Source organism: Tinamus guttatus, unplaced genomic scaffold, assembly GCF_059628265.1.
Source record: "Tinamus guttatus ecotype Peru unplaced genomic scaffold, ASM5962826v1 Tinamus_guttatus_pri_ptg000749l, whole genome shotgun sequence".
NCBI classification, from domain to species: Eukaryota; Metazoa; Chordata; class Aves; order Tinamiformes; family Tinamidae; genus Tinamus; species Tinamus guttatus.
The window spans coordinates 31,025-54,483 of NW_028289283.1; the positions used below are offsets into that span (position 1 = coordinate 31,025).

General features: G+C 42.4%; 1 protein-coding gene across 4 annotated transcripts in view; it reads left to right on the forward strand.

Annotated features, from left to right (window-relative positions):
- PRR5 (proline rich 5) overlaps positions 1–23,459 on the forward strand; it is a 62,295-nt gene that overhangs the window by 28,696 nt on the left and 10,140 nt on the right. For all 4 annotated transcript variants that reach the window (XM_088537373.1, XM_088537372.1, XM_088537374.1 and 1 more), the window contains 5 exons: positions 850–930; positions 7,011–7,059; positions 7,789–7,846; positions 11,374–11,465; positions 13,258–13,398. In XM_088537373.1, the coding sequence (XP_088393499.1) occupies positions 850–930; positions 7,011–7,059; positions 7,789–7,846; positions 11,374–11,465; positions 13,258–13,398 (421 nt within the window). The remainder of the gene's footprint in view (positions 1–849; positions 931–7,010; positions 7,060–7,788; positions 7,847–11,373; positions 11,466–13,257; positions 13,399–23,459) is intronic.

A 23,459-nucleotide genomic window follows, 5' to 3' on the forward strand; every position in this document is an offset into this window, starting at 1 on the left:
GGAGCATTTGAGCAGGGCAGATGGTTGGAAGAGCTCCACTGTGCCCAGGCCTGGCCCGTCACCTCCTCTACTGATGTCTCCACTGCAGAAGCTCTAGATCTCTTGCTCTTTCAGCTCAGTTTGGCTTTCCCTCTAGGCACAGCCATAGCATAAATCTTTGAGAAATGAATGAATGATGATGGTAAGCAGGCCTTGTGATCAATTCTGTGGTAAACTTCACTCCTCTTTTTATTATTTCTCTTCGGGAAGTGGTTGAGAGAATGAATATATTACCCTTAAAAGTGCACATTGTCTATTTTTCTTTTTCAGATTTTTAAAGAACTAATCATTCTTGTTAAGCTCCACTAACCATGTCCTAGTAAAGGAATGCTGTGTTTGTGCATTGAACTTTATACGTAGTGTCCAGACTTGATAAATGCCGATAAGTTGTTAGAAAGTCACCTAACCATAGTTCAAACAAGCATATGCCAACAGGGTGAAAAACGTCATCACTGATCTCATAGTGAAGTGGTTAATTGTTTCTGTAGTGAGACTTTTATTTTACTTAAAATACATGAGCTTACGTTTTCTGAGATGCCTGATATTTGAGGTGTAACTTCTGATGTTCTCAAGCTGGAATATATCAAAAAGAAATGGTTTTCCAAAACGGTGTCTGTTTTCTGGAGAGTAATTCCATGATGACTTTAAAAATGATGACTTTGACTTTATCTGAGGTGCCGTACTAGAAATCACCTACAACTTTTAAAAAGGTCTTAAGAGTCTTCTGGAAAGAGATGTTTGGCTTATCCTGGACATGATACCTTCCTCAAACGTAGCCAGGTACTGACGTCTCCTCACTTCCTCTTTCAGTATCCATAATGGAGTAATAGCAGTGTTCCAGCGGAAAGGTCTCCCGGACCATGAGCTCTACAACCTCAATGAAGGAGTCAGGTGAGTGGCTCTGCTGGCATTACCAGAATATTATTAGCCAGCTTGCACAGTAGATTTTGTTAGCATTCGTGCTCATAGATTTCTACAGCAATATTTCTTTCCTGGTGGAATGCATTTGAAGCAGTAGCGTTGACTGGGTTTTCATGAATAGTTGTTGTTTATGTGTGTCAACACCTAGTCCTTTCCCTAGCTGCTAGGCCTAGCTCTGGGAATCATCCCTGACACCCATGGAGGTTGTAGAGCCTCCCAGCTGTGACATGATGCAGAAGGAAGTCCTGGCTTCAGATCCTTCATGTCTAGCTTCTCCTTCTATGCAGGCAGAATACACCAGAGATGTTATACAGCTGTCTTGTCAGCATGATAATCTGGAAAACACAACTTCAGGTTCCCGTTTCTTCCTCATACAGTGCTGAAACGGTGTTTGTAACCGAATAAACAGAGACTGAGCTAAAAAAATGGTGTATTTTTTCTTAAAAAGGCAAAAAGTCATTTAAGTTACAGATGCAGATACTATCAAGAGCTAAAGTGGTATCTGGATTTACAGCACTTTAGGTATTAGTGCTTATTAGAGCACATATTATTGCTTATTAAACTCCCTGTTGCTGACAAGGCCAAAGGTAGCTTGTTTCCTTTTGACAACTTGTCCCAGCACTTTGAAGAATAAACTATCACAATTTGAAGAAGCACTCCAAAAGATACACAGCTTAATATATTTCCTAGCAATCTTCAGGTAAGAGGCTCAGTGATTCCCTTTCCCTGACACTTGTTCCCACTGCAGCTGGGATCAGCCCGTCTGACAAAATCCATAGAATACCCAGAAAGCACCAGCCCTGCCAGGTTCCTTTCGCTATAGAAATGTCTTCAGAGATGTCCATGTCAGAGATGACATATGGCCTGTGAACTCTTTCTCTCTCCCTTTCTCTTTTTTGAATTAAAATAAACTCATTCTTCAGCTGGGAGAAGATGACAGATACAAAAGAAGAGCTTTTCTGGGGTGACTGTCAGTGAGCGTGATCCATCAATCACTTTGAGTTAGTTATTGGAATAATGGTTGATCATTATTGCTGTAAGAGAGTTTGGATTCTCCAGCTTTGTCTGAATGACGAGGAATTGTCCTGTTGGGCTGAGATTTCCTGGCCCAATGTGTCTGCCTCAGGATGCCTGCCTGCTGAGGAGAGGCAGGAGAGGAATAGGAGTTTTCTGCTGGTGCCACAGAGACAAACACAATCTTATACGGATGAGCAAATAGAAGATAGATGTTATTTGGTGAATCATGACCAGATTTTGCTTCTGTTTACCTGGATTAAAAAAAAAATGTGTATGTATCATAGAATCATAGAATGCTTAAGGTTGGAAGGGACCTCTAGAGGTCATCTAGTCCAACCCCCCTGCACACGCAGGGTCACCTAGAGCACGTGGCACAGGACTGCGTCCAAGCGGGTTTTGAAGATCTCCAGAGAAGGAGACTTCACTATTCCAGTGCTCGATCACCCTCACTGTAGAGTTAATTAAATGAGATACAAGGCTGTATGTATATATATATATATATATGTATATACACACACATATGCATATAGTGCTAGAGAGCTGCTCTCACAAATTAGGCATCCAAGGCATAACCCTGGCCAGGCTAAAACCACAGCAGCCTTTCTGCCACTTAGTGGGTTTTTTCCTCTTACATCCAGCTTGGCCCGAGCATCCTTCCCATTTACTACCAAACGCTGTCCTTCCTCTGCATGGAGTTTGTTTTCCAAAGGTTCCCTGTGAGTATCCCGCTTGATGGTTATTCATACAAACAAATGAAAATGAGAAAGCTGCAAGTGGACTAAGAGGACAGGGCAGACAGCTGGGAGATCTGTCGTAAGAGGAAACCGTAGCAGTGGTATTTTTAAGCGTGTTTGTTCACACGTCCAGCTGCAGCTGCTGTTCAAAAACTGTACTCCCTCTGCTTGCTACATTTCATGGTTGACTTCAGGCATTAACCTTTCTAGTACTCCTGGCTATTTACAACTGAGGTCCTTTTTCCTCACTTCAATTCAAAACTTAAAAAGAAATTACTGATTTCACATGTATCAAAAATACCTAAGTTGCTGCTGTTGCTATTTTATTCAAAGTAGTTTCTTTGTGTTAATATTATTATTTAATGCAAAAAATATCAGATTCATAAATATGACTTAAGAGGTGAAACAATATGTATTTGCCCTCCAATTTTTCTAGATGCACATTTTCAGCAGGTACCTAAAAAAAAGGAACATCTACTTGCTTTTTCCAACTGAGCAAAATTGGAGTGTGTAAATCTTCAGGTAAATGGCTGATACTGAAGACTTTTTTTTAATGGAGAGTAAAATAAGCTATTTTGTTTTATCCGTTTAACTAGAGCAGATTCTGGGATGGTTTTCATAACCAAACCTTGAACCTCTAAGTTGACTCACAGACTAAATACTAGTATTTCAGCAATGTTCTGTCTGCAATAGTGGCATATCTTCACTTTGACTTGTTAATGTCATATATATTCAACTACTTTTTTCATGCATGTGCAAATACTTACATACATGACTTCATTTTCTGAACACAGATTGAGAGGCTTTTTGCTCTACTTATTTCTGCACGGGTTATTTACTAAGTGATCGTGGGGTACACATGTATGCACGACATTTCCTTCTGCTTTCGTTTTGGCTTACAAAAGCACAGGTGCCTCTTCCTCTCCAAACATGTGATCTGTTCTTCCGCTCTTTCCTCAAGGGAGACAAAAAATAAACGTTTGCTGTACAGTGTGTTTATGCGATTCCAATATAGCACTGCTATAATGAGATCGTTGTCTGCTCCGCAGGGGTAGGGTTGCAGGAATAGGAATATAGGGGATTTGTTTGGTTGGTTAGTAGTTGGTTGGTGGGTTTTGCTTTCATCCCATGATCTATGAATTACTCCTCTCTAAAATTTCTGTAATGATCGAAATGACAGAACCCAGAATTGATTCCCCCTCATCCAAGGCAAAAAATTTATACCGTCTAATTGAAAGTTTTCATTTGGGTCCTCTTGTACAGGAGAGATGTTAGGATGTCACAAAACCCAATGCACAGCCAACATAGAGACAGAAGGGGAAAAGGGCGGGCATTCCTGGGGCTGGAATAAGTTATAACTAAAATTGCAAGCATATATCAAAAATGTAATAACCCACTGTGCTTGACATTCATTACAGTATCTAAATACTGCAGCATAGAACAAAAATAACCCAGTCTCATTTACACCAATGCTCTCTGGCATTGTGTAACTCTAGCATTAGAAAGTGGCCTTAAATATGGGGTTACATGCAGTCTGGGAAGCCCTTCTACCAGTAAAAATGGATATGTGATTTTCATATTGCTGTTGATCCTGAATATCTGTGCTCAAGCTAAGGCTAGTGGAGCACAGCAAGGTGGTGAGGAGAGAAGATGTTCTGATAACAGAGATTGTCACCAGTGTCTGACCAGTATGTAACTTATCCTGAGCCTTTGCCGTGTAGTTTAACTGGGGATTGGGCAAGAAGCTTATTAGGATTTGTAATGTTTTCCTTTTTTACAATGCAGCTAATTCAAAGCTATTTGAAAACCAGGGAAGAAAAAGAAGGCTAGGGAGACACAGAGGAAGCAGGATGTCCTGTATTAAGGCTAATACATATTTATAGCTGCCTCTCTCCTGAGTTTCAGAATATTGGCTTGATGCAGACAAAGCACGTTTTACTGCCATTTCCTCTTTTGTATCAAGAGTTCAGCCCCAGTAAAACCACTTCTTTTCATTTTGCTCTATAATCTAATAGCTAATAAAGTCAGATATATGCAGTGCTAGACTTTCTGTTATTATTTCTTGAATAATGCTTCAAGAGTTAATTTCAAGGTGAACCAAAGAAGCAGCAACAGGAAGTTATCACCTTAATTTATGAAGTCATTAAATAGACAATGAAGACCCAATATCAGTGGATGGCAGTGTCATAAGAGCACAAAGGAGCTGTCAGCAAAATCAGATGCACTTAAAATCTGGTCCCCTATCTGAAGAGGAATCCTCCTTTGCTCTAATCAGTTTTTCACCTGGTTTGCATCACTGATACCTGTATATCTAGAGGAAGTTATTTAGCAATCAGAATTATCCAGAACTGGGTAGATGACAACACTACTAGTTTTTGTTAAAGGACATCAGGCAAGGATGAAAATGCAAGCAGTGTACTGGATCCAGTTTTGCTGGGAATATGGTTACTGAGAACATCATGATTTTGTAACACTGGTATTATAATGCAGTCCGAGGGCCTCACTATTTCGCTAGAAATTAATTAAGGAAGCATGAAGTATCTATCTGCATTATTAGGGGTTGAAAGAGCCAGAGGCACTAATTGTGCTGTCAGTTCTGCCCTGCAGACGGAGATGCTGATGCGTCTGTGCTGCTGCTTGGTGTGATGCAGCCCAGTGCACAGAATTAGCTACAGGCCTGGTGCTTGGTTCGTTCAGAGCTGGAAAGTGGAAATCTGGTGGGCTTGGGTTTGTCGAAGGGATAGGCAGCAGCTAAACGGAGCCTCGTCTTCTATTTCCCGATGTCAGTGCTGGGAATTAGCAGTAGGGTCTGAAGTGCAGAAAGGGAATTTGGTATTTGGAAGTCACCTGATGAAGGCTCAGAGGAATCCAGGCTCTAGAGAGGTCTTTATTTGTGGAAAGGGTCAAAGCTTAAACAAAGGTTGAGGGCATGAAGTATTGGGTAGTGTTTGGTTATTTCATTTATTTATTTATTTATTTGAAACAATGCCATGAAAAGGGCTGTGGGGTCAAACTGTATTGGTAAATGAACAAGATACTGTATTTTGGCCTCATTCAGGATGGCCATTTTCTCCTTGTCAGAAGATATCGAGATGATGAATCAAGATCTCAAGATGGTGGATTTATTTGAAAGATGAAACTCTGAGAGATACATGATGACATACACCAATTATATGTTTTGGAAAACTACACAACTGATCACAGTGTTTGGTGGCCTAATCAAAGTGTATCTTAAATAGTTTTTAAATAAATAGATGTATGCATTTTAAATATGAATACATTTTAAGTAGATTTAGATTTAATAAAACAGATTCTAGATTTAGATTAAATAGTTTTAAAACATAAATTTCATAGCTTTTAAATAGAGTTTTAGCTCGTTTCCTTTGGGTACCTGAGATGGCTGTAAAGAGACAGATTTTGAAAGGAGCTCTAGGCCAGATGTGCAAGTGTTCAGAAAACTGAGCTGAGGCCACATTTTTATAAGGTCTGAGCTCTCATGTAGGTGCATAATGATGACCTTGGTGCAGGAAAGTGCTAAACATCTAGCATCCAACATGGGAGTTATAACTGACCAACAGCTCTTCAGCAGTGCAGTGAGTTTTGTCCAGGTACTGAATTGGAGCCTGGCAATCTGCTTGAAATCAGTTGCTGATTTGTCGGAATTTTGCTGCATGTGAGTTGTTGTCAGATTAGGATTTTGGTTGTTTGTTTAGTGCAGAGAACTAAATACAGAGCTAAATGCTTAAATTTCCATTTGCTTTTCCACTAAAACCTTACGAAACTTCAGCTGGCTCGGATTCTGCAAGGTTCCGGTCTGTGACAAAATCCGCAAACATATCATCATGTTTCGGGTTTCCCGATGCGTTTTGTCACAGCTCTGAAGTTTTGCGGGGCAGAGATCACTCACCCGCGGGCACCTCTCGGAGGAGCTGCGTGCGCGGTGCTCACGCGTCCCCGCGCATTGGCAGGAGCACAAGGGGCTGTCCCGCGCCTGGAGCGCGACGCGCTGGCCAATCAGGGTAGCTCGGAGCTTGTGAAGAGGATCTGTCTCTGTCAAATCTGTATTTCTGCCCAACTGGGCCATCTAAAAGCAGGGCGGGTATTTTTGCAACACGTAGAAGTGCTGGCTGAGATGCTCGGCGTTCCTAACCCATTTGTTACGCTTCTGGTTACACTTTATTGTCAGGCTATGTTCACATGCAGATATTTTGCTGTCGCTGACTTCTCCTTTTCCATGTGCTTCATCTTTATGATGATCTGTTGATTACATAGGTCCTTTTCTTATTCCTCTTAATACAGGCAATTATTGAAAACAGAACTGGGATCCTTTTTCACTGAATATCTACAGGTAGGCATGTGTTTTCTTTCACTGAATTATTCATTTTTAATAAGCTACCAGCAAAATTGTTTCATCCAGTGTAAATGCTCCTCTGGAACCCTTTGAAATCAGTTGAAGATTTCCACTGTTTTTTCTGTGGTCTGCATTAGGCCCTGTGTGTCATTTCTGCAGTGATCAAATTTGGAATTTATATATGTATATATGCATGTATATATGTATGTATATAGTTAGATAATGAAAATTCAACCAGTGGAATAGATTTATGGAGCCAATGGGTTTTGTAGGAAATTGCTGTCTTTTGATGGGTTCCAGACATTTTCTTTTAGCTTTAAAATTTAAGCTACTGAATAAACCTGTTAAGTTTAGTGCAGTGTAGCAAATAGGAAAGCCATCTAGCAATCAGTAAACATTGTCTATTAAAATACAGTATTCCTTCTACTCAAATAAGTATGCTATATGCTATGTGCTGTGTGGGTCAGTCGTTTGAAGGCTGTAAAACCCTCTGTGTACCTCAGAACAGGGGCTGTGTTCTGCAAGTGTTAGGCAGTTAGTTACATCATCCTTTCACAAGGGTCCCAAGGGAATTTAAGTGTGATGGATGAGGGAGGAACAGTTGTTTAATTGGTTATTAAAATGAAAGGCCTCTGTTTTTGAATGTTAAGGAAGAATAAAATGTTAAATATTATGGCTGCAGGGAAGTATAGAACTGAGTAAAGGCAATTTATGTTTTATTTACAGAATCAGCTGCTTACAAAAGGCATGGTGATCCTAAGGGACAAGATCCGGTTTTATGAAGGTAATTTGGATTTTAGCATGGCTATCTATGTCTGTCACAGATGCAAAAGCATCCTCAAGGCAGTGACGCTGTTTTCACCCAATTCCCTGGATTATGCATTAATTATATCAATTTATTCCTGCAATCTATTGTCCTATCCTGCCTTAATGTTCCCATTGGCTTTCATCAAGGAGAGGTGATTGCTTAGTGCAGCAGCTAGGAAATATAAGGGAAAGATTGCCTCCAGCTTGGGCGCTTTCTGTAGCTCAAATTATAGCCTTAAGGAAAAGTGGAAGAGGAGAGTGAAATATCTTAATTAAAAAAAATCTGAGGGCTGCAGTCTCAGTTAGGTAAAGTGTCTGGTCAAGTCCAGAATAATGCTGTGCTCATTTTTTTTAGCATTATTCTGGATTCATGCACTCATTAATGAGGCCAGAAAAGGACTTGTTTCACTGCCAAGGCCCCATTTGTCAGTCTGCAGCTTATGGAGGTGTCAATGTGTGGAAGTAAGCAACAAGAAAATTCCTTTTATATTCAAAGTGGTAAAGTCCAAATTAAAAAAGAAATAATACAGTGGCTGAAGTTGAGAGTATTGATCACTTTCTACTTTTTTAAGTGGATTTGTGCAAATCTAGAGAAATGTGAGAAATCACTCCAGACTGATACAGTTATTGCTTGCACTAAATATATTCTTGTTGCTCCACTCATTCCCCTCCTTGTTAGTGCGAATGCTGCAAAAGACACTAAGCTGGGTTAGTTTTTTTTAATGAGACTGTCTAAACGCAGAAAGAAAGTACTGTCCACATGTGCTAAAGCCAGTGCATAAGTAGAATTTTAATATGGGCAAATACATCCTGCTTGAGTCACTTCCAGCATTGCAATCACCCTCGTTTCATGTCCTGTGCTACTGTACGGCATTTAGATGTGCTATTAAATACATTATTTTGTCCTAGATGTAGCTATGCGTTGTCAGTGAGCGAAAAGATGTCTGAATATTTCATAAGATGATTGTACGTGTAAATAATTTGAGGATCTTTAGGGGGAGTCTGAGATGATTTTAAAGAAATGTAGCTTTCCTTTAGCTTTGAGGGCCACAGTTATAATTCCGCTTAGTCTAAATATACTGTGTTAGCACTAGCCTGGAGACAACCATTTCCCTTAGTTGTAGCTATCTGTAAATCTTAACTGTGACCTTTCCTTACTGACGGGACATCTGCTTGGATTAAGATGGTGCTCTGGGACCCGCGTTTTCTGATGAAAAGAAAATAGCCCTGAACACAGCAAAAAAGAGCCCAAATTTCACATTTCAAGTACTCAAACTCTTCTAAGCTGAACACAGAATTCCTCAATTATATAAAATAACAGTTGGAGTTGTGCTTGGAGAGCACAAGGGGAGCTGAGGCCTGCAAGGCCTTCACAGCTGCTTCGCAAATGACAAAGGAAGTTGTCTTTCAAGTGTCATATTGACAAATTAAATCCAGGAAACCGCTACATTCCTGCCCCCTTTTCTTCTATTTTTATCAGCTTGAAAATCAAAATACTGCCTCTAATATTTGAAATCAAAGCTGAGAACAAAAACTGAAATGGAAGGCCACTTTCAAATATAGGAGCATGTTTAGCAAAAATAAAGTTTCAGCAAGCTGTTAAAGTTTATTTTGGTTTTGAATTCAGTGTATCCTCTTCTGGCACCCCCTTAAAATACGGTCAGAATTGCTGGTGATGTGATGATTAAATTGGTCACGTATTTTCCAAGTGCTTTCTTGCAAGTGTCAACTCACCAAAACTGGGAAGTTTTAGAAAGATAGCTGTAATTTAGGGTTTAGATTCAGGCTTCTCACAGCGTGGCTGATGGATGTGTCTCTCTGAGGCTGGAGGCAAAGGTGCCATCACTGCAGGGTTCCTCCTGTATTTGCTGGCCCCATAGTTTGGACCTCTAAAGTACTGAAGTAAAGTTGGGAGCATGGAAATCCTGGGAATTCCTGTCCAAGCAGGGGTCCCCTCCCAGTGCTGTACTTGTGCTTCAATAAAATGAGCATTTAGATGTCCCCAGCTTCCTTGAATGCAATATGTACTTATGGCAAGCGTAGGGATCTTTGTCTGACAATAAAACAAACCTATTCTTGACCGTACCCAGAAGTCACATTCCTCTGTGTGAAAGATGCTGATCGTCTACAGACTCTAGGGATTTTTGCACAGCCCACAGGAATAGGCCTGCCTGGCAAAAAACAGCTAACTGTGCAGCCTTTCTGAGCTGCTGCACAGAAATCCATCACTTAACAAAACAAACTGCCCACAGGATGAGAGGAATGTGCTACAGTAAAGGCATATTTATCCCAACAGGGCAATTTGACTTCATGCAATTCTAAGAGAAAAATTTCAGAAGGACCAAAATTCTAAGTGTTCAGCACCCACTTTTGGAGCCAAATATGTTCCAGGGGTTGGTTTCAATTTAGCTTCAACTTATGAGTAACTAATGTATTTAACTCTTTTAAATTCTGCCCTCAAGCTTTAGACTAGCTAGAGTCCTTCTTGTGAGCAAGATTTCTGTCTTTGAAAAACTTCTAGCATATTGTCCATAAATGCAACAGTATTTATTATTATTACTGCTATTACTACTGCTAGGAAATTTTGGACACAGTTCCTTGTGTGTTCCCTGTAGTTCACTAGAACTAATTTAAGACGAATTAAAAAGAGAAGCTGACAGGATATTTTTTACTTAGTCCCGTGCATGAGTATGTAAGAGAGGATCCCACCCCGATGATGCAGAAGCAACAACCTTGGAGTAGGTCACAAGCCAGCAGCTGCAGTGTAGCTTGGTGATTCAGGTTTGTCACTGGAAGCATTTAGTGCCATCCACTCAAGAGTAATTCAAGAGCTGCAGACATGCCAAAACTGGTGCTATTTGTCAGGCACTTAAAAAATGCAGCAAGATCAAGTACCCTGTCATAAAGATCAGTACTCGACTGCCTTCGATTGTAGATGCTGTCTTGCCAATCTGTTTCTGTATGTTTGTGTGCAAAACTAGGAAGAAATGCTCCCTAGCTGGGGCCCTAAGTAATAGTATAATACAAATATTAAGGATAATATTTGATTCTGATACCATGCTGATCCTGACTCATGGATAATGAATTTGCTACCCGATAAGCTATACTGTCTTATCTGAATGCCTCATGTATTTATCTCCGTAATAGCTGCTGGTGGAGGCGTAGTGGAAATTTCCCCATCCACAGTCAGATTAGGTGTGCAGGGACAGAAATCACCGTGCCCAAGTCACCCAGGCCAGCTGGGGCAGCAGGGGTGGGAAGCCAACCTTCAGCTCCTTAGTCCCAATTCCTCTCCCAAAGATCTCTGGCTGACGCATCTGCCTCTAAAAGACACCAATCTGATATCCCAAAAGGAATACAAATCCCATACTACTAAAAGTATCTGGTAAATGATTCATCTTGGTGAACAACTAGCAGATTTGCATCATTTCCTGTGTTTCTTAGTCTTTGCAGTTAGCTGATGATAACCTAAACTAATGACCAGTTTGTTCTGTGTTTTTGCAGGGCAGAAACTACTGGATACCTTAGCTGAAACCTGGGATTTTTTCTTCAGTGATGTCCTGCCCATGCTTCAGGCTATTTTCTATCCTGTGCAGGTGAAAACTTACTCTGTTACTATAGAATCTTGAAAAACTGGAAGAAGCAGCTTTACTGGTTCATCAACAGATTGATGCAATCCTTAACTGCCTCTGCCTTGGCCAACTTCCCAGTGCTGCTGTTCTGTGTAGTCATGTTATGCAAAGAAGTTAATTAAGGCAACCTGGCTTGAAAGTGCCTGGCTGAAAACGATGAAAGGGAACTTTGAAAATAGGAGGAGTGTACAGGGAGGATAGATTGTCCTTATGTCAGAAGGACTTGAGCTAAAAGGAATAAGGAGGATATGAACAATACACTGAAATATGTGCACAGTGAAATAAGTGCAGCTGTGTTGACTTCAGTGTGTTTGAAGAAACTTTGTAAACATTTTTGCATTTTTCCAAGTGAACTTTATGCCTAAATTAGTTGTCCAGTTGTTACCAATACCATTTCCATCTGTAAGTAATTGCAAGCATGAGATCTTAATTCTGTGGCAAAGTTGTAGCTCTGTTTTAGAATCAGAAGAGATGTAAAGACGTACAGGACTGGATGACCCATTGACTTGTGTTATGTCATCTAAAACAGTAGAAAGAGGAGGATATTGAAAACCCATTAGAACACTGGGCTAGATTTTTTATAAGTGCCACCTAATCTAAATTCCAGTCTACTTAATAATATTTCAGCATGATTTCAAAAACCCTTATCTGAACTAGAACTCACTTAGATGTTTTTGAAAATTGCACCAATACCTCTTTTTCACGACCATGTTTCTGAGCCTTTGAAAATAATGCAGCAACACAAGACTCCTCATCCTGTAAGTGGAAATAATAGCCTGAATTTTCAGGGGAGCCTGGAGGGAGTAAGCCCCAAGCCCTATGTAATTTCAAATGGGTCTAGGTGCCTTATGTTCTAAGCACAGTTTGTGCTTGTACGCTCTCGGAAATACCATTCACTACTGGTTTAAGCACGTTTGGGATTTTCTTTACCTCAGTATAAATAATTACTCTAAGTGAAAAGAAGTGATGGGAGTGTCAGACGATTTTATTCTAAATTAAGAGAAGTCAACATTAGCTGGGTGCCAGGCTTTCCAGAAAGGTAAATATTTGGCTGGCAGTACTCAGAAATGCAGGCAAGAATATACATTTACAGCCACATATATCAAAGGAATAAGGCCTGATCCCAGCAACTGGAATAGTTTTACAACTCCGCAGCAGATGTAAGGCAAGCGGTGTTAATCTCCACAGGCAGAGCTAGCGCCATATTCTTCAGAGGAGACTTTTTTCAGTGAGATGTGATTCTTTTGCTGGAAAAAGATGTCTTTGAAAACGTAGATGAAACTTTACCTCTGTTCTTGCCTTATGTTGAAATTTTCCAAACTCTGGAAGGAAGGAAGATTCTAGGCAGACTTTGGCCATGATTCCTAACATAATCTAAAGAGCAAATGCCCAGCCGTCACTTAAAATTCAACTCTACCTTTTTTTTATTTTCTATTAATTTTATTGCATATGAAATAAATACAAAATGTTCTTGAATATTCTGCACTCAGGTAAGATTCCCCTTCAATCCCTCACTATCTTCATAGCTGAGATCAGTTTTTCTTGGTAAATACGCACTGGGTCTTTGTCAAGTCGAACAAATTCACGGTGAGTGTTTGTGGGCTGTTTTTGTCCTTTGTCATGTTGCCTCTGCTTTGCATTCATGTTTGCTCTTCTGGTAGTCCTTCAGAAGTAGAAGAAAGAATTTTGACTCGGCATTTTGACATTCTTTTTTACACAGTTCGTAATCCATTTTTGTTGTGTCTCTCTTTCCAAGGGGAAGGAACCCTCCGTTCGACAGCTGGCTCTTCTGCACTTTAGGAATATCATTACCCTCAATATTAAATTGGATGATGCGCTGTCACGTTCCAGAGCCAGAGTTCCACCTTCTATTATCCAGATGCTGTTAATACTCCAGGTAAATTTGTTATTTTTCTCAGATGATTTTCTTTATCCGTCTTTCCCTCCTGCATTGCTCAAATCTTCTAAAGTAGCCTCTGATATTGAACCCCTTTTGGAAACTTCTCCCCAGAACAGCAGGTCTTCCGTGCAATTAAATGTTGTCCCCATCATATCTAGAAATAGACTCTTAGATAACATTCCTTAAGATCAAGGGGATTTGAGAATAAATCTATTGAGAATAAAAAAATATTTTTGCAACTGCAGGCTGCAAAATACTGAATTTTTCTAGAAGGCCAATCCTTGTGGTAACAGCAGGATTTCCATTAAATATTGGGTGTTGCAGCACTAGTTATTTGGGGCACGAAGATTCACAGCTGGTGTAGGCAACAAAATGAATATGCAATTTGTGGTTGTATCATAACCATATTTTCAGGCACTATGATTAAATTATATCAAAAATGTTGAGATAAAAAGGTACGAGATTAGATGTTGATATTTTCTTTCAATGTTACTTTGTTTAACAGTAGTGAGGAGAAACAAAAAGAGGAAATGCAGTCAGAAAGCACATTTAAGAAAATATATTCTTAATTAAAGAAAGACAAGCATGAGTGTGTGTTGAGGAGAAGGGGGATGAAGCAGAGGGAGGGAGAGAGCCTGGAGTGGAATTCTAAGGAGTGAGGAAAGCTGAGAGTTTCCTGAATGGTGATTTTTTTATTACTATTATAAAAAAACAGCTTCAGAGCAAGTAGAAGAATATAGTTTCTCACTCTTAAAGTCACTTTGCTTATCATCATCATGCAAAGTGGTACTGCATCTGGATTAGTTTTAGAAGACTGAGTAATCCAAAGGCCAGTGATGAAAATGGAGCAAGGAATAAGATTATCTCCGCTGGATCAAGAAAGGATAGTTCAGCCTTGCTATCACAGTGCACATGTTTTGGGGTGTATAATGGTGTGTTTAAGCTAGATTTCTCCGAAAAGATACTTAGGCACTGCCTGCTTGCCCCCTTATCTCTCTCTCCCAAACCTCCCTCTGCCCAAATGCTTCTTGAAACTTGGCTGATTGTGGCGCAGTGACAGCTATCTCAGAGATATTAAGTTCCTGTGAGCTTCATGGAAATTAGTGTCTGGAGAGAGCAGAGGAGCCTCGGGGAGAAAATGGAGTATGGGCTTAACTGCATAATGAGACATCAAAGAATTCACGTAATTGAGCTGTGAAGTAAACTGTGCTAATAGACGCCAGAGATTCCACATTAGAGAGCACCATCATGAAAACCTTAATCACAGGAAGGTGGCCTATCAGACCTGATCCCTTCTTGGAGACTTAGGTAATTTGCTTTTTTGAAATCAGGGTTCAGAAGTGTTGCTGCTGACAGATCTCCTTAGTTTTGTGGTAGTGGAGGTTTCTTGGCTTATTTAAACTTTCTTTTCAAAAGAATCTGTACTAGCTATGATCAGGTGATATGATCTGGTGAATTAAATAGTCTCCTGATTTAGGAAATTCATAGGAGCTGATATGAAGCCACTTGCCAGGATCAGTTTCTACAGCAAACAATTTCATGGCAAATCTGCTTTCTCCAGCAACTGGATGCGTTAACAAGGCAGATGCCAAATTAGAGTGAAAGGACAAATCCATTCTCGTTGCAAGACTGCTGATGGAAATCAATAATAATGTGAGAGGCAGCTTGGCCCTGGGTGTTTATTTCTGCATGTGTTACCTGCAGTTGTATAATGGGGAACCTGATGATGAAAGTCCTTTCTTGGTAATAGCTCTGCCAAGCTTGAGGCTTAAAAGCTAATGGAAATTACAGTCAAGGGGCAGAAAATGTTCTGGGAATGAGCTAGTTGCATGCTTAGTAGTGTTAGTCAATTAGCTGGATTTCATAGCTGAGACTTTTTGTCAAATTTAAGGCTAATCAAAGGCAAAAAATATACATTTGTGGTGTAATAATGGAATTTCCCTGAGATTAAGTCAATGTGTGAATAGGGCTGGAGCTGAGAGTGCAATTCAGCTGTCCAGAAACACGTGGTGATCTTGGGTGTGTGGGTTTCCCGCACTGAGTGAAGAGGTCTTGGTGTGGGCTCTGTCTAATCCCTATTTCTGTCCACCGTGGATATCTCTTCCATAGCAAACTCTGGGACATTGCAGTGGCTTCCCATGACTTGAAGGTGTGTCTGGTCGTGTTGACCCTTGAGGAAGTGTTGATCCTGACGCCAAGCCAGCCGTGCTTTGGCCCTGCACGGCTTCACGCAGTGGTTGCATCACTCAAATGTAGGTCATCTGGTTCCAGGCAGCAGCTGTAGCCTCAGATCAGGGTCACATACTAACGGGCACCAGTCTGTCCTGTTAGGCTGGATGAAAAAGCAGTAGACTTTCTCACTAATGCGGAGTACAAGTGGTATTAATCATGTGTTAGCTTGTCATCATGTAGGGGTAGATCTCTGTCAGTTTGTCAGAAGAAGATGCTTTTCTTATGGAGGAGAAGAGGGCTTATAAGGAGAAAGAGGGAACAGAAGCTGTAACAATCCTTGAGCTTTATTCAGGATCCAACTGCTGCTGATCCAACCAAGCACACTTTACCTGAACGTGGGTAGTCAAATTGGTTCCAGCAAAATTTCAGCATGATTTCATTGACTTGTGTCGGAGTGCAGAGCAAGTGCATGTTACACACATCTGTTGCTTGCTCAGGGGCCACACTGTGCCAGAAGACCCACAAGGAGAATAAAAGAGCCCCTGTTAAAGAGCTCAGAATAAAACAGAGCCTGGAGCAAAGTTGATCCCCAGACTTAGTTTGTCTGGGTGACAATTTTTCCTTCTTTGCATCATATCTTTCGTCCTCTCCTCTGTACACTGCTTGCTGGAAGCGTGCTTGCCAGGTATGCAGGACCCTTGCCCAGGACATGGCATACGGCAATACAGCTGGGACAGAAGGATCACCAACCTGACGTACCTCAGTACCTCAGGGTTTGCCCATAGAGCCAGATTCCTCTGCTTCTTTGTGCTTAAGACATCAAAGATAAAACAAGCCGAGCAGGAAGAACTCATATCTTCCCTCTCTAAAGGAAAGAAGAACCTTCATTTCTGCAGCAAAGCTATCACAGCTATTGTAGTAGCTAACTGTGTAGCTGAAGCTGTGTTGTAAGATACCCTCCACTTAAAGGATCAGAAATTATTCCTCCAGTTAATTAGTGCACTCAGCTTCTCCAGGCTGGTAGGTCCACTTCTGTATCTCCCCAGGGATATAACCTGCTCTGGCTGTGACCAGGTGGGCTACCAGCAGCAAAGCGCTGCCCCAGAGTGGAGGGAAGGAGCAATATCTCTCTGCACTTAAAGTCAGGGGGAGGTTAGCCAGAAAGCTCAAGCTTTCTGTTGCCACCTGACTGAAATGTTTGTCCTACGTGGTTGCTTATAGACAGTATGGGATGCTCAGGGTGCCTCCGGGATGCTTGTGTGACTTGCAGGGTTATGAATGAGACAGGTAAAAGAAGAACTAAAACTTCTTTTCAGCACCAAAATATATGCGGGAGCTCACATGTATGTTCTGTTCTGTCAGCAGTCTCTCCTCTGTGACCTTTCCCTTTGGCTGGAATTAGGAAGCAGGAGGAAGAAGAATAAATAAAATTAGAGTTTAGAAAGAAATTTTCTCCCTTGTGTTCTGTGAACCAAAGAGAGCAAAACTACCACCAGAGGGTAAACAAAATCTGACTAATTTCCCAAATCACATATTGTGAAAGAAGCCCTTTGCCACTGAGATGGGAACATCTTATCTGCAGGTATCTTTCTTGAGGTCTGAGAAAGTTGGGACAGGAGAATAAAAGAGTGTTTATCTACATCTCTGGGTTGACATCAGGATTATTGGAGTTCACAGAATCTCTCCGGGTGACCCGAGGCATTTGAGAAGCAGAGAAAAGCACAGCAGAGTCTCTGTCATGCTGAGGAATGAGGCCTCACTAAACACCAGCTCTGAAGAGAAAAATAAAACCTGTGGTTTCCTTTTTGGCTTCTCTGAGCTTCATCTGAGCTCCCATGCCTGTTGTCTCTCCTTGTAAAGGGAGACAAAAAAAAATTCAGAGAATTGCCCAGTGGGACCTATCTGTTATCTCTAGATGTTCCTAAGTGCATGCATGACTCCTCACACTTTAAAGGGGCGGAAAAGCACATTTCAAGAGCTGTAAGCAAGTACAAAGAGTGCTGTTTTTCCACCCCAGCAGCCGCACAGCCAACCAAAGACAGCTCGATGGTTAAAAACAAAATGTCTTTTGCTATCAGAAGACCACGGGGCTCTTGCTACAGAAAAGCAGATTTTCCGTGTAGCGCTGCAAAGCACGTCAAATGAGGCCACTTCTCTATGGCCAGAGGACTTCAGATTGGGCGACTGCTTTTCTGATGTAGCCTTATGAAGACCCTTGAACCCAGCGCGTGGTTTGGGCCAAGTGGTGTGTGCGTGAGATTTCAGCAGGTTTTTCGTTTTGTCTTTACATTTTTAATCCCTGGTTTTATAAGACGTGCAAAATTGGAAACCTAAAAATAGCTATATCATACTCCCTATATAAATATAAGTCACTTTGTGCAAAGCCAGTGTTTACCCTGGATTATGGAAAAATATATTTTTCTCCTTCCTTTCAAACAGATGCTTTTTCTGTGCTGGGTGCATTAACCCCATATAGATAAATCAGGAGACATGTAAGGTCTATTACAGCCAGGCTGGTGCCTGACATGTGGTGAGGCTCTATTAGCTAGTACTGATATACACAAAACTGAGAATCTGAGCTTTGAGATTTAATTTCAGAATATTCTGGGTGTGAAAAAGATGCTTGCTTCTAAGCAATAGCTTATATCTTACTCTGTCTTACTGGTTGTCTCTATCAGTAAGAGCAGCTTGCATAAATTCACACAAGTTTATTACCCTGGAATGAATTCTTATTGCCATGACTCTTAACAAGGCCGAGCATTCATTTTTTGAAGGAAAAGAGCCTCTTGGAAGAGAAATGTGACCTTTTTTTTTCCTAGCGAGGAGTACTTTTCATATTTGCTTTTCTTCCTCTGCTTTTTATCATTGTGCCAGTTTTCTGGTGCTGAGAATCGTTTCAGCATGGAATTAGGACCAAATGCTGCGATTGCTTCACCTGGGCCCTGGGATGTGACCTCAGGCAGGCTGGGATGTGCCGTTGCGACGAGCCGAGAACCGACCGGAGGCCTCAAAGCCACCACGGTGGCAGCAGCCTGCGTGCCACGGGGAGGAAGCAGGGGGGATCCTGACACCCCCTGCGGCGCTGCTGCTCCCCGTGCCCGGGTGGAGCCAGGTCGGCCCTGGCAGACGGCTCGAGCAGACCTGGAGCGGTGCTCGCGCCGCGCATGGGGAGCGCGCGCTGGCATGAGCGGCGCGGATGCGACTCAGGCCGTGGGTGGCCCCTTCCACACGTGGTCCATCCTGTTCGCAAGTAGGTTACAGCCAAGGGGGGAAACCACTTCAGAAGCGTTTTGTTTTTTTACCCCTAATGCTCCTAGCTCTGGTCCACGTGTTCTTATTTCAGGGTTGGCCACAACTCTTGTTTTCTGGAGGTGCAGCGATAGGGGCAGCAAGCAGGGCTGCTGGTAGGCAACCTGCCAGGGGCCTTTTTGGCAGTAACTCAAACGCACCCAGGGTGCAGACCCTGCTCATCACTGCAGCCCGAGAGTTGTTCCAGATGAAGTCAGGTAGGTGCATGTACAACCTGGACTCAACCAAATTGTCCTTACAAAAACATATGCCCTCCACCCTGAAATTTGCTTCCGTTGGCAAACCTGGGCTATTAAAACCTGTGCAAGTTTATAGGTGGGAGAGATCCTTAACTGGCGGAAATAAAAAAGAGCTAAATCACTGGTGGAAATAAAAAAGAGCTAAATCAATCAAGCTAGTCTTAGTGTGAATTACAGTGTCTCTACAGAGCTTACAATTACACCAGGAAAGAGGGAGAAGGTTTCTAACTAATTGCATTAGGCTGCACAGATGTCCTTTGTGGATGCATTTTGGTCTGTAAACTAAAACTGGCATAAAAGATAGTATAGAAAATTGGACCCTTGAAAACCTCTGAAGAGGAAGTATTCCCATGGCGCACAGATCCTTTGGGGCAGAGTGCTTTAATATGCGGATGCTCTACTGAGGGAACACAAGAAATTTAATCCAAGCTACCTTTCAAAGAAGATTAATTAAGCCTCATTAAAGCCCTATATGGACACTCATCTTAAGAATTAAAGGACTAAGAAGAGAAGTAAGTTTAAATTAACTCTAATTCTGAATCAGAGGCCTAAGCACAATTTATCTAATCGGCTTTCTGGTCTTGACAGAGTGAATATTACTGCTTTTCCCTGGGTGTCCCTAGCCTGACAAACCCAACCTTCCCAGCAGGGCACAGGGCAGGCAGAGCAGTTCCCACCAGGAGATGCCAGAGGCACCTTCACCTTCTCCCATCCTTCTTTGAAAGGAGATCTCCTCCATCTGCCCATTTTGCTCTCCCTCTGGCCAGCAAGCAGAAACCCTGGGGTAGCTGCAAGCTCAGCGGTCCCGCGGAGGGTGGCAGGAAGCCAGTCCTCACGGGCAGCTCTCTCTGGTCTCAGTGTCCCCTCTCCTGCCTTGGGTAATGTCCCCAAGCCGGGTCCAGGCCCAGCACCACCCTGGTGCCAGCACTGACCAAGGCTCCTCCAGCTCTCTCTGGCCATGAGAGGTGTCCCCAGACTGTGGATGATTTTCTGTAGAAAGGACTTAGAAGTGACTCTGACAGCTGTTTGTTTTCATCAAAAATGATGTAAATCCTGGGTTTTTGGATTTGGGTTTCTTTCTCCTAACTGTGCTGTAGAACATTACTAGAGGAAGATGTTTCCATTTAAGCCAGCAGCTTGATTATGAAGAATTACATAAAATTTCCTATTCTATGACTTTTCCCCAGAAGAGGCACTGAGAAGCAAAAGAGTGGTAAAAGATGAACAAGATGCACCTAGCCCAGTCTCCAAGCTCCTCCGGTCCCATTCTGCTGCTGCTATCCCCACTTCAGCATCTTCTTTTCCCCAGCTAAACTGGTGTGGGATGTGGCTTGGAGGCCACACGGATGAGCACAAAGGGAGAAGCCACCCCTGCTGCATGGCACCAATGAGAATTCTGAGCACCTAGAGGAATTGGTCCTTGTTCCTCCTTGCCTCCTCCGTAGTTGCCTGTTCTCTGAGACAGTTGCAAGGAGAAGGGACTTGAGTGCATCTCTCAGGAGTCATCGTTTCTTCCACGTTGGATGGATGAGGTTAATGGGCACTTGCTGGCAATTTCATGTCCTTACCCTTCGCTCTCTTGTAGCTGCAGGAACAACAACTATATGGCACAGTGATATGCAACACTTACCGTGAAATTCATTAACTTGCCCCTACCCGATAATTACCAGCAATTAAAAGGCAAATAGTTAATCATGCGACTGGGCAGGATGCAGATTACGTTCCTTATTTAAGTCATTATCTGCTAGTGAGTGTGATTTTATGGCAAATAAATACATTGATGGTTTTAGTCACCCAAGTGTCTTTTAGAGGCTAAGGGTAACATGATCTTTGTGTCCTTACTGTGGGTGGCCTGTTGAACTCCAGGGAAAAGATAAATGCCTCATTCTTCCTGTATCATTCATGAGCCCTTATCATGATTTTATTGTTCAGCTGAAGAGAAGGAAGCCTTTGAAGAAACAGTGAGGTATTTCCATTTTTGACCTGTCTGAATCACACGAGGTCACATGTTTAGGCAGTATAAAGCTCATGCAGCTCTGTTAAACCTAGAGGAGGAATTAGGCGGATAGTTTTGTCTCAAAAGTTCTCGAGAATGGTTGTATATTTAACAGTGTTCTTCACATTTAAAGTGAAAACAAGTAGAAGTTTTGCTCTGCAGAGGCATCCGTGTTGATATCTAAATTACGTTAAGGATGGGTCAGCTTGGAAGAATCATAGAATCATAGAATGCTTAAGGTTGGAAGGGACCTCTAGAGGTCATCTAGTGCAACCCCCCTACACACGCTCACCTAGAGCACGTGGAACAGGACTGCATCCAAGCGGGTTTTGAAGATCTCCAGAGAAGGAGACTCCACAACCTCTCTGGGCAGTCTGTTCCAGGGCTCTGTCACCCTCTCCATTAAAAAAAAAAATCCTTAAAAAAGAAAAAATTCCTGTGGAACTTTTGGTGTTTCAGTTTGTGGCCATTACCTCTAGTTCTGTCAGTGGCCACCACTGAAAAGAGGCCAGCACCATCCTCCTCCCTGCCTCCCTTGAGGTACTTATAGACACTGATTAGATCCCCTCTCAGCCTTCTCTTCTCCAGGCTGAACAGGCCCAGCTCCCTCAGCCTCTCCTCACAGGGCAGATGTTCCAGGCCCCTGATCATACTTGAAGCCCTGCGCTGGACTCTCTCCAGCTGCTCCACATCCCTCTTATACTGTGGAGCCCAGAACTGGACACAGTGCTCCAGATGTGGCCTCACCCAGGCTGAGTAGAGGGGCAGGATCACCTCCCTCGACCTGCTGGAGATGCTCTTCTTAATGCACCCCAGGATCCCATTGTTTCCATGTCAGTAGTGGGACCTTGCCTTCAACAGAGGCAGCTCAGAGTGTCCATTCCTGCTGCACGGATTCCCACTGCATGTTGATCTGCCCCAGTTGGCTCAGTTCCTCATAGAAGATGAAGCAGCAAGGAGGATGCTGAAGAATGAATGTTTATTAAAGCCCTAAAAGGTGAATTTCTTGGTTGTGAAAGACCCCACACTGGGTCTTTATCAGCTGTCCAGCTATTGAGCTTCTGCAGGAGCCCAACCAGCATATTCAAATTGCCAAATCATATATTTTCAATCATTTCATATCTTTTCCTTATCTTCCATCTTTGTCTTCTGCCTTGTCTTTTGCAATCCTGTATATATAGCTTATAATAATAGCTTAAAGAAAAATCACATATTGAATTTCTGCAGGTAAGAGGAAGGCTTTTCTTTCCCTAGTGTTTAATCCTGTCCCAGGAGAAAAACCCTCTTGCTCTCTTTCTGCAGCCAAGCCATTCTGAAAAACTCTCACCAAACTAATGCAAGCTGGGACTGGGTGTTTTGTCTTCTTTATCTTTTGTCTCCATCTCAGTGTCACCAGTGAAAAGAAGAGGGAGACAGAGCTGCTTCTCCTGCTGACACTGACATGACTTGGCACTTGCTGAAGATTAAAGCAGCTGTGACAATATCTTTATTTCTGCGGCAGTCGCAGGGATGCGAAGTGCTGACTTCCGTCAGTGCTGCCATACAAACTCCCCACCTCTCCCTCCCGTGAGTGCTGGTGCTGTGGGAAAGGAGATGGCTAGAGATGGGACCAGGCATGGTTTAACCCTTCATAAATGCTAGGCTTTGCCAACGTGCTGGGTTTAGGCTAAGGTGATGGGAGGCAACACTGCCAGGGGCTCATAGGGATATAGCCATGAAACATCTGGCTGCAGAAGCCTTTAACACATGCAAAAAATGGACATGTAGCCCGTATGGAAATAGGCTTCAGCAGGTGGGTATCTTCATTAACACAACTGGGGTTATTCCCATCTACAGTAATTACCTGCCCCGTAAGTGCTGTTTTGCACATTTGCTCTGTGTACCAGATAAAGAATCACAGAATCATTATGGTTGGAAAAGGCCTTCAGGATAATTGAGTCCAAGCATAAACCCATCACCCCGCTGCCAACTACGCTGCATGTCTGGCTGCAAACAGACGAGGGCACAGTCTTAGAGGCTTGCTGAGCATGGGCCCTCATGGATCACTATCCTCCACTGGGCTGTGCTTTTTTCTCAGGAGAAACTCTTTCCTTCCAGCTTCTTCCCGCATCCTAAGAGTCACTGCCATCTCCCTGAAGCCCGGTGCCTTCGGAGAGAGGCTGCAGAATTAGTGCCAGCAGCCCCATCCTCCTCCGTAGGATGAGCGAGGTCAGCATCAACTCTTAAGTAGCAAAGATGCAAGTGCAGAAGGAAAGTCCTTAAATCCATCCTCTTTCCTGTTCACGGGGATTCAGGAGCTAAGCTGTTCTTTTTATCTCTAGAAACTAGTAATCTGGTTGATT